Genomic DNA, 18369 nt, shown 5'->3' with positions numbered 1-18369 from the left:
TAGAAAGTAACATGACTAAACATTTTCTTCAAGTATATTAGAAGCCAAAACACATTACTATGCTTCTCCAAATAGTATAATATTTTAGGGAATGTTATAATGGCAAACTTGTGAGACGTGGTATTTGCCCTGACTTCCAAAAATTGTTGAGAAGGGAACAGATAACATTAGTATTGATATTAATAATAATAAAACAAACTACTATATGGAAATTCGAACTTTAATCATCTGCATAGTTAAACAAATAATTCCATTAATGTACTAGATGTGAATCTCAATAAGTTTAACTAAGACATGGACATATGGCAACACAGACGTGTCAATCAGAAACAAACTGGCACATTAAACTAGACAATGTATTAACCTTGTGAGCATGACCGCAAACATAGAAAGAAGTTATTAAAAAAAAAAAAAAAGAAAGAAAGAAAAAGAAAATGATCTGTATAAGCTACCTATAAAGTGAGTGGCATAGAGAACAGAAAACATAGATAAAATCCACAGGAAAAATATTAATCATGAACTATTAATTACAACCAAAATAATTTCATCTGGGAAGACTCCAAGATGAAGAAAACAATGTACCTTCGCTCTGTGCTAGGATATTATCTACTTTGTATGCTCTTGGATGCTAGACTTCATTTTGACCTAATAACACCACTCCTGTGCTCATAGAATCCTTTTGGTTGGAAAAGACCCTCAAGATCATCGAGTCCAACCATTAACCCACCCCTGGCACTACCCCATGCCCCTGAGAACCTCATCTCTGTGTCTGTTCAACCCCTCCAGGGATGGCGACTCCACCACTGTCCTGGGCAGCCTGTTCCAATGCCCGACAGCCCTTTCTGGGAAGAAATTGTTCCCAATATCCAATCTAAACCTCCTGTAGTGCAACTTGAGGCCATTGCCTCTCATCCTGTTGCCTGTTACTTTGGAGAAGACACCTGGGTGTTGGTGTACCACCCAGGGTCAGAAAGACCCAGCACCGCAGCTACAGGCTTACTCAAGGATATTTCCACGCCCACAAAAAGCCCCACTCCCTCCTGTAAAACCAAAAAGGCTTGAATTTGTACTGTGAGTCACAGAGGCTTGATTTAAAAGGTGACATTAATATACTGCAGCACACAGGACATTTTAATAATGGCTTTAAGAACATCAGATTCCTCCCAACCCTGATTACTACATACGACAAAGAAGTTGCTCTCCCTCTGACATAACTGTAGAAGCCAGATTCAACTGTTCCTCGATGTATTGTCAGGACTGATAACAGACTCTGGAAAAGTCTATGCAAACACATTTTCACAAACGGGGAAGATCAGTCTGCAGAAGGATTCAGGTAGCCCTTTTCTGTTTCAGCTGGATGACTGCCGAGCTGCTTTTTCAAGACTAAGATGCAATTAGGATATTACTGTCGACAGACTAAGTTTAACATCCAAGAGGAAATGGCAATTCATTCGAATCGAAAATATGATACTGATGTTCATTCAGAAGTAATATTTTTAAAAGCATATGTGGAAATAGCACTTTTCAATTCTCCATGCAAAACTCATTTTTACCTTTTTCCCTAATTCTCTCTCTCTATCTAAGCTTTTTGTTAGATATTTGGTGTGTGGTAGTTTCAATTTCTGGTTTCCATACTGTATTGGAATGTGTCTTTATGACCAGAATCCCCAGAAAACACAAATCTATACATTTTACTCTTTAAAACTCAAGGTCTTTTCATGCTCAATTACTTTTTAGCTTAAAGAATATGTCAATGAAGACCAAGGAAGCACTTGCACACTATTGCATCTCTCTCTTTCTTGAACATATAAATGGTTTCTAATATATTGCCCATGAAGATATGGCCCAGGCTTCTTTACTTGTGTTAACTCTCAAATCAGGATCACTTCCATTGCTTGAGTGATTTATTTCTTCTAATATCCAAGGGAACAAGTAGAAAGTAAGAAAAATGTTAATAATTAAAAATCAGATGTGGAAACCAAGAACTGTAATTCTACAAATGCTCAATTCCAATGAATTAAATCTCTGTCAGCCACAGCTGCTCATATCCCAAACACCCAGAGTCTCCCAGGTGGTCAGAATGATCAGTTTTCCATTTTGCAGAAACCTGGAAGCCACTATTACAAAAGGGTATCTGTGAGACAAGGCTCTTCTATTAAATGAGGAGTTGTCAGGATAACATGACCTGACTGCAAGTATCTTGCAATGAACGCACCAGCAGCCTCCAGGGAACGCCGCCGGTCAGCAGTAAAGGGAATTAATGGCTGGAGGCAACACACGGAGACACAGTTTCACTGCTATATCCATCCTCTATCTAGGAGTCTTGGAGCTCTGAACTGCCAAGGGACTTGCCAATCTTACTAGAAGACGCAGCTGAGAGGAATATTGGTTTTAGGCATACAACTTTAAAAACAAACAAACAAACAAACTTATTTTCAAGTATTTTTTTTCAAGTATTTTCAAGTATTATTTTCTACCTCCACCATTTTCTGCAAAAGAAGTTTTACCAAAACTTACCTCTGGGTACTTCAGTTTTAAAGTTTTATGCATTTCCCGAAAACGACTGTACCGCCTGAACACCGTCCACGTCTCATGCAGGACTGTTATCTATATCAGATAATATAAAAAGAAAAAACAGAAGTAAAACAATGTGTAACACTGAAAACTTGCAGTATACAAGGTTATCAGATTAAAACAGACAATTCTTAGTTCCCTTAAATCATAAGCTTTTATAGGCTTACTTAATTTTTCTTTCATTACAGTCACAGTACTCCACTTAACAAGGAGCACTGATTGCAAAGAAAAAACACTGAAGGCATTTAATTCCTTATTCTGGAGTGGTTTGGAAGGCTGTAAATACATTTAAATATCCCAAATCATTCCTTGATGCAGCTTTTCAGCTCATAGCATTACAATCAGTGGGTGTTCCACTGATGAATGGACACCACCCAGCACAAGCACAGTAAAGGCTCTCTATACATTCACAGAAATGTAAATGTTCTCATACACACACATATACGCAGCTACACACATAGATAATAAATATGTGTTTCTCATACACATGGAGTCCATTACCAGGATGGGATTCCAATTTGAAGGGTAAAAAAAATTATATATGCCAGCTTTCAGCAGAAGATATTCCTTTAAAACATTTTGTGTCATCAATATCTTGATGTACATCTCATTTTACAGGAAGTTTCATTAAAATCAACAGAATTACTCCTTGGCTTTTAATCCTAAAGTGACTCCAAAAATGAAGGAGTAGATCCCTCAACTACTGAGCGTATCAGAAAGTTACAGAGTCACAACAGAGCAAGATAAATGAGTAGAAGAAAAAGAAAACCGCGCAATGAAGTCAGAGGAAACCAGGACCCAACCACTGTAGCTCACGCTCATCTCTGGTCCAGCCTTCCTCATCCCCACTGCCTTTGGTGTACTCAGAACAGGGTAACCAAGGGAACTGTTCTGGAACTCCCAAAACTATTGTGTGTTTTATGACATCAGGAACCAGGTTTTGGGTGGGGTGCTTTTTCTCCTATTTTTACCTCTGTTTTTAGCTAAAAGATGTAAATAAGCAAAACTCAAAAACTTTTCACAGATATTAAAGCACAGGTTCCTTCTAGCACATCTCCACAATCCAAATTCATTATTTCTGATTAAATTAATCTTTTTTGTCACAAGAAAGCTTGACTGCTACTAGGACACCTGCATGACAGACTATATTCCCTGTTAACAGTGTCTCAAACTTTACAAACCAGGTGAATGGATTTAACATGCATAGGCAGGTTTAACAAAGAAAAGTAACAATGCAGGAACATGCAGGTTAAACTTATCTCGATTGACCAATTAATCATTTTGTTTTGAATCATTTGAACATAGAAATCACAAAACCCTTTAGGTAAACATTAGAGTGCAATGGCTAATCATAAAATACAAATTTGCTTTAATTCTGTATTTTAATACTTCTGAGTTGTGAAATTTTGCTGTGATAATTTCATTTGTATGCGATCTTTATTCAAAAATGACCTCTTTTTCCCCTCGAGTTTTCACAGCAGCGTGCCTTTAGCGAAGCAATCCAGCACAAAGCACCCAGGACTGGTCCAGCTCCACAGCCTGGGGAAGAGCACAGATGTCATCTTGCCAATCAAGTTGTTCTCTGTGCATCTGACAGCTGTCCGGGTGATAAGGTGGCACCAAACATACCCAAACCAAATTGCCTGCAGCCAATTATTTATTAGCTTTCTTCTATAAAGTTTAATAAACAACTTGTTAAGAGATGGACAAGAAGGAAAACAGCAAAGCTGTGTAGCTGTGCTGCCTAAGATCTGAAGGATCTGTTCTCTGGTGGCTTGGCTTGACCCAACTCGATCCCTGTCATCTTCTTCATTTATTTTCCTAACTTTTGTAATGTGACTAGCAGGTAATGCATTGCAAAATCTTATTGTTGTTACTGCTGAGATTATAGGAAAACGCATTTCAAAGCTAAACCGGTCCACAAAGCTTAAAAATAATGTTATCAGAATCAGTATGAAAATTACAGCTCACCTGGCATAGTAATACCATTTCCAAAAAAGGGTCTTTTATTTCTAAAGCTGATCCAACCAGTTTGGGCTGGGATTCCTTTTCTCCATTCAAAAAGCTGCATGACAGACTATATAGGCCCTGTGCATATGGCATTGAGACATATGCAGATATTTTGGACAACAGCAAGTACAGCAAATTTGAAAAGCCCTTCACTTTTTACTTGTAATTTGCTAATATGGTAGTTAAAATATTTTCTTAATAATAATATATATGGTTGAGTAAATCTGTAAGAGAGATTTTCAAAATATTCTTATCTGGGCACTTATGTGACCCTAGACTTGCCTCAGAATTGTGACTTTTTTTTTTCCTTCAAGCACAACATTTCCTATGTTTTCTTAGAAATTTGAAAGGAGATGCTACAGTCCCATCTCCTTAATTTTTCTTCTACACAATGACTGACAGCAAATAACCTAACAGATGTTTTCAACTTACTTCGCTGTAGAGCATGTCACAGAGTTTGTTCCCCCTCTGCCCCATATAAATGGAAGTAAAACCGTAAGGGGAGGGAAAAATACATTCCACCTGATTCTGAAGCAACCAGAAGGAACAGAACATGCCCACCTGGGCTGGCTAAACTGTCTACAACCATTGTGAAAGCTCATCTTTCTCAAAATGGACCTTCTTCAAACTGTTCCTCACGCTGTCTATGAATACAGCATCTGAAAAGCTAAAACCTGCTGTAAAATTTCTTAGAACCTTTTAAAATTCATTATTAAGGGTATTAAAACAATAGAGTTGAGGGAAGATTGGGTTTTTCTCTTTTCTAATTTAAGTAGATATGAGGCATCGACAATTTTCTTTAAGAACTCTGCATCAGTAAGTACTGCTTCTGCTGTACTCCAATTCTGCAATAGTTTGCTGAGCTCAGGAAGAAACTTTGATTAGAAACATGGATAGTTTGAACAGACCCTTCACAGCATTTGGCTGAACTGAACTGTGACCAGACCCAGAGAAAAGCACTGCTTTGGGGTGCATCAGCCTGGATCTTCTATAGGGAACTCGTCAGAAATTACCGAAAGGCTTTGAAACACAAGGAAAAAAAAAAACAAACAGGTGTTGAGAGAATATCAAAGAGAAGAAATAAAATGAGAGAAGTCAGAACAACCAGGAAAACTGAATAAGAATGAGAAGGCTCATCTACAATTTTCCCTCTTGGCAGAAGATCCCTTGCAGGGCTGCGCTCGGTTGCAGGCTTTGCTACCATCACCTGGGACCCTGCGTGTCTCTACTGGAGCTGCTGCCTCCCTGCTCCTTCTGCCACCCCCAGGTACCGTCTGGAGCAGATGCCATTGGTTTTATTGATGCAAAAACTCTTCCCATCTGCTGTTTCCAGCACAGCCTTGTCTGAATATTCTGCGCATCACAACATAAAAGGAAGGGGAGAATAAAAGAATATTTTTCTGCTATTCTAACATAAATATGTTTAAACCTGATCAAGTCACTACTGTTTCATCATGTCTGTAAAGACAACACATAAAAACGTCACTCAAACAGAAGGGTTTTTTTTTAAATGTATCTATTCATACTGAATAATTAACAGCGGATCGGTACAAACCGCTGCATGATGTCTCCTGCTGTAGAAGGAGAAGGTGCTACCTGAACTCTAATAAAGTATGGGTTTGCTTCTATTTTGAACTCTTTCCAGTAGGTTCTAATGGGAGTCACTCAACAACTTAACATAGGATCTGCATCCAGTGGAAGAACCTGAGTGGACAGACCATCTGTCTAGATGGACAAGCTGCTGAACCTGCACTAAAAGAAAATATTTTTTGATAGTATATTAGGGTTGAAAGACTTAAAAACTGACTGTGATGGTGCCAAGAAAAGCAAAACAAGCTCTCTCTCTTTTGGCATCTGAAGGAAATAACCTTTACTATTGTATATCACAAGAAGAAATCTATACATTTGCTATACGTAGAAATTTGTTATATTTCTTCCTCTAAAGAGCAATATGTCAGGATTTAACTACGAACACGGTGACTAGAAATATCTACTGAAGAAAATACTTCTGAGATACCTACAAATCAAAGGTTTACAACTCCATTCAATCATCCCATGTCCCTTTGTCAGATTTCAAAGTGCTGTTACATGCAAATAGGTCAGCTACTGATTCTCCCAAGACCAAGAGGAACCTTGGTGAAAAAAGATTATTTGGGAGCTGGCAAAGGAAATGAGATAATCAATGGTCCAACCCTTCCCCAAGACCTAACACTTATTCTGGTATGAGGTCATCTGAAAATAAACCTGAACAAAGGACAGTTGATACTAGGAATTATTTCAGCAACTGACATTGTGTCCTGACCCATCAAGAAGGGATTTCAAGCAGGTACACATTCTCTCCTCCCTGCCCTGTCTTCCTACTTTCCCCATTTTTAAGGAAAAAATAAAATTACTATACATGTATCCTGATTTCCCATAAAAGTAACAGCAGCTGAAGATTATAATGGATCAAATTATTACTGGGAGATCTGCAGGGGAAAGGTTTAAAGTTTTGTTTGTGCAAGGTCTGTGGATTGTAGCTTGGAACAAAATCCTGAGCACAGCAAAAGCAGCCCACTGACATACAGAGACCTGAAGGCACAGGAAAGAGCATAAATAGTTGACTGATCAGTGTAAGGGAATGACCATAAGAAATATCCCAAAGACAGCCAAATTAAGGTGCATATGAGCTGCAATAAAATGTTTAGTGCTCCAAGGAAGTTGACAGCAATGGGATACAATTATTGAAGTGATAACCCATTCCCTAACCCATATGTCACCCATTAATTTTGCTTTGAGCTTCATCAAAGCAGTTATTTAAACAGCAGTTTCTTTCAGAGGCAGACTAGAAATGGCACAGGAGAGAGAGAAAAGGTGGTACTGGCAAGTGGAACAGAAGAGAAGAGCTATTCCATGTACAGCTCTCTTAGCCAGAGCATCCGCTCATTCCATGTCATGACTGAGGTGAGGTTGCAAGACTTGCTTCTCACAGAAACACAGTACAAGCCACAGAACTGCTGGAGCCATGTTTCACATGCATTTCTATCTCTCCTCGATATATCCTCCTGTTCTTTCCTGGTTACGAGTCTCACCCATTTCCAACGTTTTTCTTCTACTACATCTGCTTCCAGGTAAGGCCAAGTCTTCCTGCACATACTCTTTAACTGTCCATTCATCCTACGATATTGCAACTGCTTACAGTGGTTTTAGAGGTGAAGGGAGAATATTTGGAAAAGAAATCCACCAAGAGAAAATACCTTTTTACTGTATTTATCTTCCCTAACCATTATCCAGTTTAGTAAATCCTGTGTGCTGAAAGTAGCTGGCAGCTAGACCAGCTCTTGGGGAAGTTTTGTATGTGCTTACTATTCTCTCAGCATCTCTTTGGCTCTGAGCTTTCGCTGGCCCCAGGAAATTCAAACATTCAAAAGGCAGAAGCAAGTACTTCATCCGCAAATTGTGTAGTGTGTTTCAAGATGAAAATTTAATTAGCTCAAACAGAGCTAAGATTGCCCATCTTAGAAAAAGCCTTTGGAAAAGACAATGTGAGGATAGTTCAAAAGTGGTCCAGCACACCGCGAGGGCAGGTCACTCCTCCAACTCACACCAGCTAATGAAGCATCTGGCAGCCCATTCGGCAACAAAGGCTGCCAAGTCTGTCTCTGATGCCATGTACATCACTTATGCTACATGTCCACATGCACTGAGAGCACATTTCCAATTAGACTTCGCATCTTGCTTTGAAAAAACTCTGGCTTAGTACCAGAGGAAGCATAATGAATATGCATTTTCTTCCAGCATTTCTGCATAGAAGATCAACTGAGGAAGGCACCAGAATGGAGGCGAAGCAGATAACATTTTGGAGAAGCAAGATCTTGGAAAAGCAGGGTGGCAAGAATTTGAACAACAAGGAGAGCCAGAAATGAATCAAACCTTTGTTGTGGATATGTGCAAAATACTTTAATTATGCTCTCATTTCAGGTAAATATTTCAAGTCTAATAATTTTTTTACACCTGACACATCTCAGTAAAGGGCTTTGCTATAACCAGTATGCAACCCCTTCAACGGAATTATTTGACACTGGATCTGGAACTGCCCACCCCAAGAGTCTGACCATCAACCTCCTGCACACAATCGATCCACTTGGAAAATACCTGTCTCTATAGTGTACTGTAGCATTCTCACAGACTCTGGCATTTAGCAGTACTGAGGCCACTTAGACAATGAAAAGGGACAGAACCAAAAATTGCAGTTAGTGGAAACAAAAACTACATTTCATTGGAGTTAGTAAAGTGATTTTTGGAATCTGCAGACTCTCGAGCATGTTTCAAGTTAGCATCTCCATCTTTGTCAACTGTGCTGCTGTCACAGTGAACACTGACGGCTGGACAGAGCGAACTAGGAACTATTTGGTTTTAAACAAAAGGCATTTTTCTACAATTATTGCTACTACGATGCTGCTGTTGTTCAAATGCAAGCAACATGTGTATGGAAAAACCAAACATTACGGAGAAGCAAGTGAAAAGGACTTACCTTTATTTCAAACTCATAGTGCTCATCCCTTCCTTGTCCACACAGGACATAGCGTGGAATACTAATTTTAATTGGGTCCTTTAGGTCATCTGGATTTGGTGCCAGAGAACGACAGACCAGCCGCTTTCATGTGCATACCAAATAGGGAGAACAAAGGAAAACCAAAATCACTATGTAAGAAAAAAAAGAAAAGAACTTCACTAAAAATGAGAAAATGTTCTTGGCCAGAAAAACAGGGAAAGAGAACATGGAAGAGGTAAAATTATTTCACAAATGAAGGAATTACTTGAAAATAAAGTGGATCTCCTTTTATAAGCAAGCCCTATCATTTTGTTATGCATGGAAAAATTGAGTTGAAATGTCTTCAAAAATATTGCTTATTCTTTGAAAAGGCATTTTTAGCTTAGATATCAAAAACAAGGGAAAGCAGAAGACTTTGTATTAGCCCTCTTTTTTAAAAATATATGAATCAAGCATTCACAGCCAGTCATATTTTTCTATGTCTTTATCTTTATATAACAAACCTGTTTACAGGTTTGAAATTCAGAAATTCTTAGACTCTTAAATCCAAACTCTTTTTATAATTAAGTTATAACTAACACAGTAATCCACCATCAGAACAGTTTCCTACTATTTTATTTAAATAATATCTAATTAACAGAAAGCTCAATTATGATAAATTTTCATGGTCTTGACAAAAAATCTAAACAGGTATTTGTAATGAGGGCACATTCCTCTGACTAACAGCCAGATGGAATCTGTAAATCTGAAGTTATGTCAAAAATAAAACAATTTTGCAGCTGAAAAGATTAATGCTTTGCAGTGAGTGTGTCCACAAGTAGCATAAGTATTTACAGTGAATAAGCACAGAAACTGCCTTTTAGGAAGTCTTCCACTTTCTCAATAGAACATATTTGGTCTGAAAAGGTTAATGAACTTGTACTTAAAAGACAACAGCACCATGACAAGTTATACTTGATAACAAAGAAGACTGAGAAACTATCCATTTAAAGTTATGACCATGCCATATATTTGTACTTAGTGATGTTATCCATCACTTGTATAGATACTGTATTCTTAACATTCATTTTCGATCCCTTTGCAACTACCACAAGACACGTTGCTTGGACAAAATTCTTGAGTCTTGACCAACACTACCCTTACACATGAACATGCTCACGTCTCTGATCAGTGACACCTGGTCTCTCTGGGCAATGCTTGGGGATTCCCAGTACACGTGATGCTCCGTAGGAGCTGGAGAAAAGTGCGAAACTCATTCATAAATGCCTCTCTGAACGCTGTGTGTTACAGACAGCTTTTTGGCATCTTCATGTGCGTCTCGAGAAGGGGAGGCTGTTATTTCATTCCTAGTCAATTATAAATGCCAATGCCATTTCCCTTAAAATTAACATTAAGACTAAAAGAAAATACAAAGAAAGGGAATTTTACTTCCAATTAACTGACTGTATCTAGAAGGTGTTTTCCACTAACTTCTGTTTTTAGTGAAAATACAAAAAACATTTGCATTGGAATGGAAAAACATTTTTAGCAACCTTTGTTTACACAACAAGCATTTTCTCCATGCCATTTTGTCCTTCTTCCACTTCTCGTCAGGTTACTGGCTTTTTCAACTAAAACTCATTTCTGGAGTGTAGAAATGTAAGTAATTCTTTCCTTGGGGGAAAGAGGAGTTCATTGCCTTGACAACAATATGATCTGTTTTAAAACAACAATAAAACCATAAAGCCACTCTTAAAGCCACCTCTGTCAAGATGTAATTTATTTGCAGTCATTTCCAGGGAACTATTACAAACAGCTAATAGTCAGAGAGAAAATAACCTCAAACACAAAGTACTGTGAAAAACACACCATGATGTATTAAATATTAAATAATGCTTTGATAGTCATAAACATCGACCATTATGTTACGTTTCCTTTACAGTAGAATAAAAGAAATTGCTGTGAAGTCATTTGGTCACAAAAGTGCAGAATATTCATCAACTTAGATTTGAAAAGAAACACAAAAGAGGAAAACCATGTTATCTGGAACACAACACGCATAAATATCTAACTTTGAGGTATAATCTGAAAAGGCATTATTTGCAGAAATTGCTCTCATTTAACTGATTAAGACAGTCCTTCCAAATAGAGCCACTCAATGCTCACTTTTGGCAAGGCTCAGAAGAAACGCCAATGTGATCCACTCTTAGGCTGGACTGACACAAGATGAGGGTCCAATTCATAACTACTCTGTCTACCGCATGTTCTGTGTGATATATGTACATACCTTTTTTGTTAAAAAAAACCCAACATACTTCAAAATAACGTGGCACATTTTCCTCACCTTTGGACTTCCTTAAGGTAGAAAGGTTTGTTATGATTAAAAAAACCCCTTAATTCTCTATCCAAACCAGCGTTCATCCTTCCAGACACTACTTACTCATCCAATGCAAGTTATTTCTTTTTAAATCCCACATGAATTACATTACCCTGTCTTAACATATGGTAAGAACAAATGGGAAATGTTCTTATACCAGTAGAGAGACTGAAGTCTAACTCTGTCTAGTAAAAGATTGCACCTCTACTGGCAATATGCTTACAGAATTTAGAATTTTAGATTAGATACCACTGTTTTTTCTGCCAAGGACCATCTTCCTCAAACAAGGCAGATGGCACATTCAAGCAACAGGATTCAAAGGTATTCAGCTCCCTTCACCAGGGAAGAAACAAAAGATGGGAGACAACAGCTTATTTATTATTTCAACATCTGACAGGGGTTAACAGGAAAAAACAACCTTGTACTAAGCTCAAGTGAAGTCTCAACTAATGGAAATCTTTTATTAATGTTCAATACCTCCATTATTTCTTGGAATGTAATATTAAAGAGACTGTCAGAGACGCAATCTCACAGCATCAAAACCCCCATTAGTAAGCAGGCAGAAGGAGAGGAAAGTCAAACCAGACAGGTTACATGGAGATAACTCTAGATTTAAACTTACTCCATCCTTCAGACAGTATCCCCAGTCTCTAACTATCTATTTAACAGCATGAGAAACATGTACAGAGATCATAAACCTCAAAATGTTTGTCTTACCCTAGGTATAGTAGCACGACCAAAGGTCAAAATGCTATTTAAAGCACAACAAATGTGTACAGCCTTTAAGCAGGTGCATTTTCACATTATACTTTCCATAAACACTCATATTGAGCGAAGTGAAAGACTTATTCTATTGTGTAGAACACTTTAGTATTTGGACAAAATAAACAGGAATTACTTAAATGACATTGTTTCCCACTCAGAAAAAGAAGGGAGGGGGAAATCTGTCAATGCTGTTCTTCCCAAAAAGTACGAAAGCTATAAACATTGACAGTATTAAGAGCATGCAGTGAATGTACCATAGGAACCTAAACATACCTTACAGTTCAAACAAACAAAAAAGCAGATGTTTTGAAATATTGAGATCATAGGCATAAAACAGATGAGAATCATGAAAAACAAAGATACTCAGAAAGATTAAGGAAAAGGCAATAAAGGAGGAATGGAGAAGACATTAATGAAGGGAGACAGGAGATCGAGGGAGCCAGAAACTACAGCCAAAACGGAAATCAGAAGACACAGTTGTAATTTTAGTTTTGATCCAGCTACTACATAAGACAGAAACATTTAATTTCTTCACTTTCCCAATAAAATTTATATACAGCATATCAGAGACTCACAAAAAGTAAGTACTCAAGTAATAATGTTTTTTGCTAATATGTATGTTCATATTGTACCGTATTCCCTTACAGGTTTAAGAGACTCTTTTGCCTATTGATAACATAAAACAAAAAAAAAAAAAAAAAGAAAAGAAAAAAATTATCAGTATTCATTAACGTATTTGGATTTCAACACCTAGTCAGATGCTTAATTAGCCAAATGGCTTCTTCACTTGAACTGAATGTTAATTTCCAGGTTTCCAAAGGGATATGTGAACTGCTTTGAAGAATTGATGGGATGACTGTCAGTTGAGTATTTATTTCTTTTTCACAGTATTTAGAACAAACAATTCCTGAATCAGATCCAACCTTACTCCTTCTAGAAAACACAAGCTCAATTTTTGTGAAGTTCTCTTTATCTGGAAAAACTACACATCGGATATCATTCAAACTGTACAACTGAAGGCTGTCAAATTGTGAACGCTGGCATGAAGCACCCGGAAAGTTAGGTGAAGGATAAAAGACTTTATTTTCCCTTAAGAGACCTATATGAGTAGTTGTAAGAATGAGAGTTCTATACAAAGTCTGCTTAGCAGAGTCTACTTTCACTGAAGAATACAGCAGTACATGAATATCACCTAATGAAGGTTTAATACTTCCCATATTTTCATGGAGGATGTAAACTAGATCAGCTAATTCAGTTCTAAAATTACAGGACAATCGTACTCCATTAGAAAAAATGAAATCATTTACTTCTGCTGTCCAGTCAAGCGAAAGTTGCATCAAATCGTCTTTCAAGAGCTGGTGATTTAAATAAATAGCATCATCCGTTGCAGAAATAAAAAGGCTTATTATATCATGGCAAATTCTTTGAGTCAAGCGTTTGTTATAGGTAAATATTGTTAGTAAACCATCTTCAGCAGAACACAGAAGACTAATATTCTGTCCGGCAAAGCCAACTTGAATCTCCTTTATCGTGACAATGGGAACCTCATGAAGCATTGCCAAGGAACTGGGGCAGACATCTTGTTTGACTGGTGAAACAACATAGAGGATGGAGCTGAACAAAAGCAAGCACGCAGGTTGTGGTTCAGGCTTTCTGCAATTGGCAACCACAAGCCAATAGACACCTTTCAACTCCTCCATTCTCATACAAATTTGAGGTAAGGCACAGGTCAAAAATTCCAGGACTTTTTCCAGAGAACAGACCTGAAGCTTCGAAAGGACAGCAGGAAAATGCACAAATTCCTGTCTTAACACAAGACTCTTTTCCAGCTCTTCATTTTCACAACAGCACGCGAATCCTTCGTAGGGCTTTCTTGCACAACCGCCAGAGATCTCTGTGCTTGCACACACTGTGATAACCTCTTGCCCAGGACATTCAGGCTGAATGACATTTCCAGTATGAACTTCAGCATCATCAGTAGAGTGGCACAAGTCTTGATTCGTATCTGACTTGAAGAATATATTTACTTGCAAGTTTCTTATAAATGGCAAATTTTTTATTAATGATACCACTTGTGCACATCTCTCACTTCTGTCACACAAACTTCCCAGCTCCTTTATTTGTTTCGAAACCACCGTACCGTTGAGCAGCTGACTACTGGTATCTTTGTAGAGGCAGGAAAGCTTACTGAAAAGATAACCCAAGCCATAGCTGTGCTCTGGGCTCACATCAAAACGAGAAGCTGTTGACTTGAAAGAAATCAATTCAGAGGTTTCTTGTGTTGGAAGCTGAGGATTACTAGCCTGGTCTTTGATTGTCTGGTGCATCGTCTTAAATGGGCTGTTTTCTTTATAAGTTATTATTTCAGAATGCACATTAGACTGAGAAAAGTGAAGGCACAATACACTGTTAAAGCCATCCTGCTCATTAGCACCCATTAAGGATCCTACAGGAGACAGCTGTTTCAAGTGGGAACAATCAGATTCAGTTCTTGAGCTGTCAAAATCCTGAGAAATTGTTATTTTATTGTCAAAATGACTGAAATTTTCAACCTTGCAGAGCGAATAAGCCACGTTATTTAAGTCATGACTTCGTAAAGAAGTAGATAAAACATTCTGATGAGGAACATTCTTATTCTTTAAAGTATTAATATTTTTAGAGTGAATTAAACTACTTTCAACGTCACAGTGACAAGCAAAGTTCTCTTGTTCCAAATTATTCCCTTCATTCTCAAATGTGTTCTCTGATGTAAAAGAGGAGGAGATTCTTCCAGAACTGGTAAATAAATCCCACATCTCTGTATATTCCATCTGTCTTTTATGGACTCTTGCTCCTGCGTTGCCTCCACACAACTCAGAAACACAATTGCCATCTTTAGGCATAAATGGAAAGCCACAATGTGGCTGCCACTGTTGACTTTTCTGTTAAAAAATTCAAAAGAAGAAAACAGAAATGTCCCTTAAAAAAAAAATCTTCTGATTTGAACATTTCTTAAATTGATGACTGATTTTGATTAGGTTTGGATAATCATTCAAAACTGGTACAATCATTGTACAATCTCTCAAAATTTGAGTGAGAGAATCCAAGAGAAGCGATTGAGATCTGATTCAGGAATGGTTGATCCGCCCGGCCCACGCCTGCTTTTCCTTTGTACAGTATCCATTTCACTTTGATGATATTCGCTTTACTTGGAAATGATAGGAAACTCAAGGGGTGATGCAGAAATTTTAAGCTCTTTATTATTTTTCCACACATGCTCACACATAAAAAATTCCTGTACTATCACAGATACTGTTCAAAGTCCAACACAGTTTAAAAATAAATGTAAAAGCAAAAAACCAGTCCAAATTAGAGTTGTTGCAGCCCTCCTACTACTAAGGTTTAAAAATGTGAAGGTATTTGTGATTTACTCACCAAGATGAGTAAATAACCATGTTTCAAGCAATAGTTAGGCAACCAAACACAGTGGGAGAGGTCTGAGCCTCAGCTTAAAAATACATGTATGAACCCTTCATGACAAATTTGGCTGATGCTGCTATAGACACACTTACAGCAGTCAATTCCTTGTGAGTCAAAAATGCAAAGTATTCTGAATTCAGACAATCTCTCCTCATTATAAGCTTTTATCCTTCAAAAAATCAGGAAAAGGATACTGTTCCAAATTAAGAATCATGACAAAACAAGGAAGAAATATGCACAATACCACCACAGCTTTCAGATAGAGAAAAAGCTATGTCAAATCTGAAAAAAAAAATCACTTTCATTCCAGTTGGCAAAACACATTTCTGTTTCTACTAGCCATTAATCTTGCTGTGAATTCAACATTCTAATTATGCAGCTAAACATTAAGAAATTTAATTATAGGACATGCCATAATTTAAGACAACCATTTCATTCTGACAAATTATGACTTACCTCATACTTCAGCTTGCGTTTAACAGTGCCATTATTAAGCCTCTCATTATCCTAACAATAAAAAAGGTATAGGTGATTATTAAAAAGAGTGCCTTCCTTGTACAAGTTCACTTAAAACTATTTAGAGGAAGAAATACTCTTTTTAGTAGCCAAAAATAACTATTTTCTTATTGATATTTATTAAACCATTGGCTTAGAAGTCAATCAGCGCAGTCTTGAGATGAATTAGACGATTAGTATTTAAATGAGAATTTGTTTGCAAGTATAAACAATTACCATTCTTCTGGATGGAATTTTATCACTGTATTTTACAGAAATAAAATCAAGATTTTTATTTCATCTGTGAGCTTCCTATTGTTTCCTATTGCCAAAAAAAACAGAACACAACATAAAACAGCCACTGGGAAAAAATATGAGCAAAATCTAAAACTGATATCCCTGATTTACTGTTTACTTTTTTGAAAATCAAAATTAAGTACACATAGGAAAACATGAAAATTATTGAACAAAACTAAATCAGTTGTTACACATGGTATAGTGAAGGTCAGGATTTCCTACCCATCTCTGCTCACCTTTCCACTTTCTGCAGACCAGGACAGGCTAACGTCATTATCCTCAGCTTTATGATGAATATTCTGGAGCCTTCTCTGCACTTCTTGTTCAATAAAGGCATTTATCCTTCAAGATATAGACAATTTTTTTGAAAAGTAGCTTAGATAAAAATCAAGACAGGCTAAAGGGCTCTTCGAAATGCTTATGAACCCCCAGTACTGCACAACTGCTAATTGGCAGGCTTAATGTTAAACCAGGTTTTATCGCTCCTTAAGGAACATGGACTTTTAAGCGAGTGTTCATTTAACAGGCAAAGGTTAACAATTTGTTTTCACAATTAGACAATTTAATGGAGCACAGGTTAAGCCACTGCTATGCATACAGCTCTGCTTACAAGTGGCACTGAGTGTACGAGAGATGAAGAAGAAATAGGAGGCTGGGGTTGCATCTTTAGTTATTTAATAGTTTGCTTTTATCACTTGTGCAATATCGGCAACTTGGGCTAACAAAGCTTTGGTCTTCAAACAGAAGGAATGTTCCAAGAGTTGATACTAACAACTGAGTGTGTAAGTGTAAACAGAACAGAGAGGAAATAGATTTTAAGTGATACCAGAGAGCTACCGTATTAAACAAGGCTTAAGACAATTTCATTTACTTTGTTGCTTTAAGTCGATTTAAAGCAATTCCATATAGACAGGTAACGGTAAACACAAAAACAATTTAAATACATTTAAGCCTACAGTTTCACAAACCTCTACTCTAAACCAAAGTGCACAGGAGCAATAGATCAATCTTTTGGTTATTTAAAGTAAAATACAGCAAATGAATTTTCATTCCAGATTAGCCTTTAAGTACTACTACAGTATTTAATTAAAAAACAACTCTGGAGGAATGACAACTTAATATATTTATTTTCTAAAGCTGTTGTTTGCATTCCTATCAAAATATTGCAGAAATGCAGGTTACCTACCTATCGTCAACTAGTGGAGCAGCAGGCGGCTGTGGCTTTGTCGGGCTGGTAGGGAAAGCGGGGTGGGACAGTCTCTCTTCTAACGTTCCATGATTTCCTTTCTGACAACCATCGCCCTCATAGATTTTTTGCTTCAGTTGCTGAATTTCCTGGTCCAACCTATGAAGAGATCTTAAAATGTAATTCACTTTGTCTGGTTTAGAGCTGAAATCCATAGCTCTTGTGGGAAGTGCTGTAATTTCACTGGGACTCATGTATGTACGACTGTAAGTATTAATATTTTGACGATATAAAAACAATAACTGCTCTTTAGGCACAGATCAGAAAATAGAGACTGATCAAAACCACATTACAACAGCAGTTTTAAGTTGAATAAAACAACTTCAGTAACTTCCAATGCAAAAGGCATCTAACTCAGAACATTAAATATTAATAAGATTTAAGCCATCTATTAGCATAATTCAAATAAAATTTCCTCATTACAGAACTCTCTCAATGACATCATTTATTAGCTTCCAGTGTGAAGTAAATTAATAAATAGGGAGGGGGAAAGAAAAAACTCAAAATACAGCACTAATAATAAAAATAGTAATTAAAAAAAAGGACAGACAACCTGAAACAATGATGTGGCAAAAGATAGCTGAAGGAAAATCCTTAGGTTTTGTACTACACAAAGTAATCTTGTTTTCCAGT

General features: G+C 37.2%; 1 protein-coding gene across 8 annotated transcripts in view; it reads right to left on the bottom strand.

Moving 5' to 3' along the window:
* KIF16B (kinesin family member 16B) overlaps window positions 1–18369 on the bottom strand; it is a 133394-nt gene that overhangs the window by 33331 nt on the left and 81694 nt on the right. For 4 of the 8 annotated variants that reach the window (XM_021290996.2, XM_005504993.3, XM_065059320.1 and 1 more), the window contains 5 exons: window positions 17677–17835; window positions 16727–16832; window positions 16155–16205; window positions 9098–9220; window positions 2518–2607 (listed from right to left, as the gene is read on the bottom strand). In XM_021290996.2, the coding sequence (XP_021146671.2) occupies window positions 2518–2607; window positions 9098–9220; window positions 16155–16205; window positions 16727–16832; window positions 17677–17835 (529 nt within the window). Of the gene's footprint in view, window positions 1–2517; window positions 2608–9097; window positions 9293–12759; window positions 15161–16154; window positions 16206–16726; window positions 16833–17676; window positions 17836–18369 lie in introns of those variants that run through there. The other 4 variants (XR_010471770.1, XR_010471769.1, XM_021290992.2 and 1 more) reach the window with 4 other exon arrangements.

The sequence above is a fragment of the Columba livia genome, chromosome 3 (genome assembly GCF_036013475.1).
Source record: "Columba livia isolate bColLiv1 breed racing homer chromosome 3, bColLiv1.pat.W.v2, whole genome shotgun sequence".
NCBI lineage: Eukaryota > Metazoa > Chordata > Aves > Columbiformes > Columbidae > Columba > Columba livia.
Note: the sequence above shows the minus strand (reverse complement) of the source record. Positions and strands in the feature narration are given on the sequence as shown.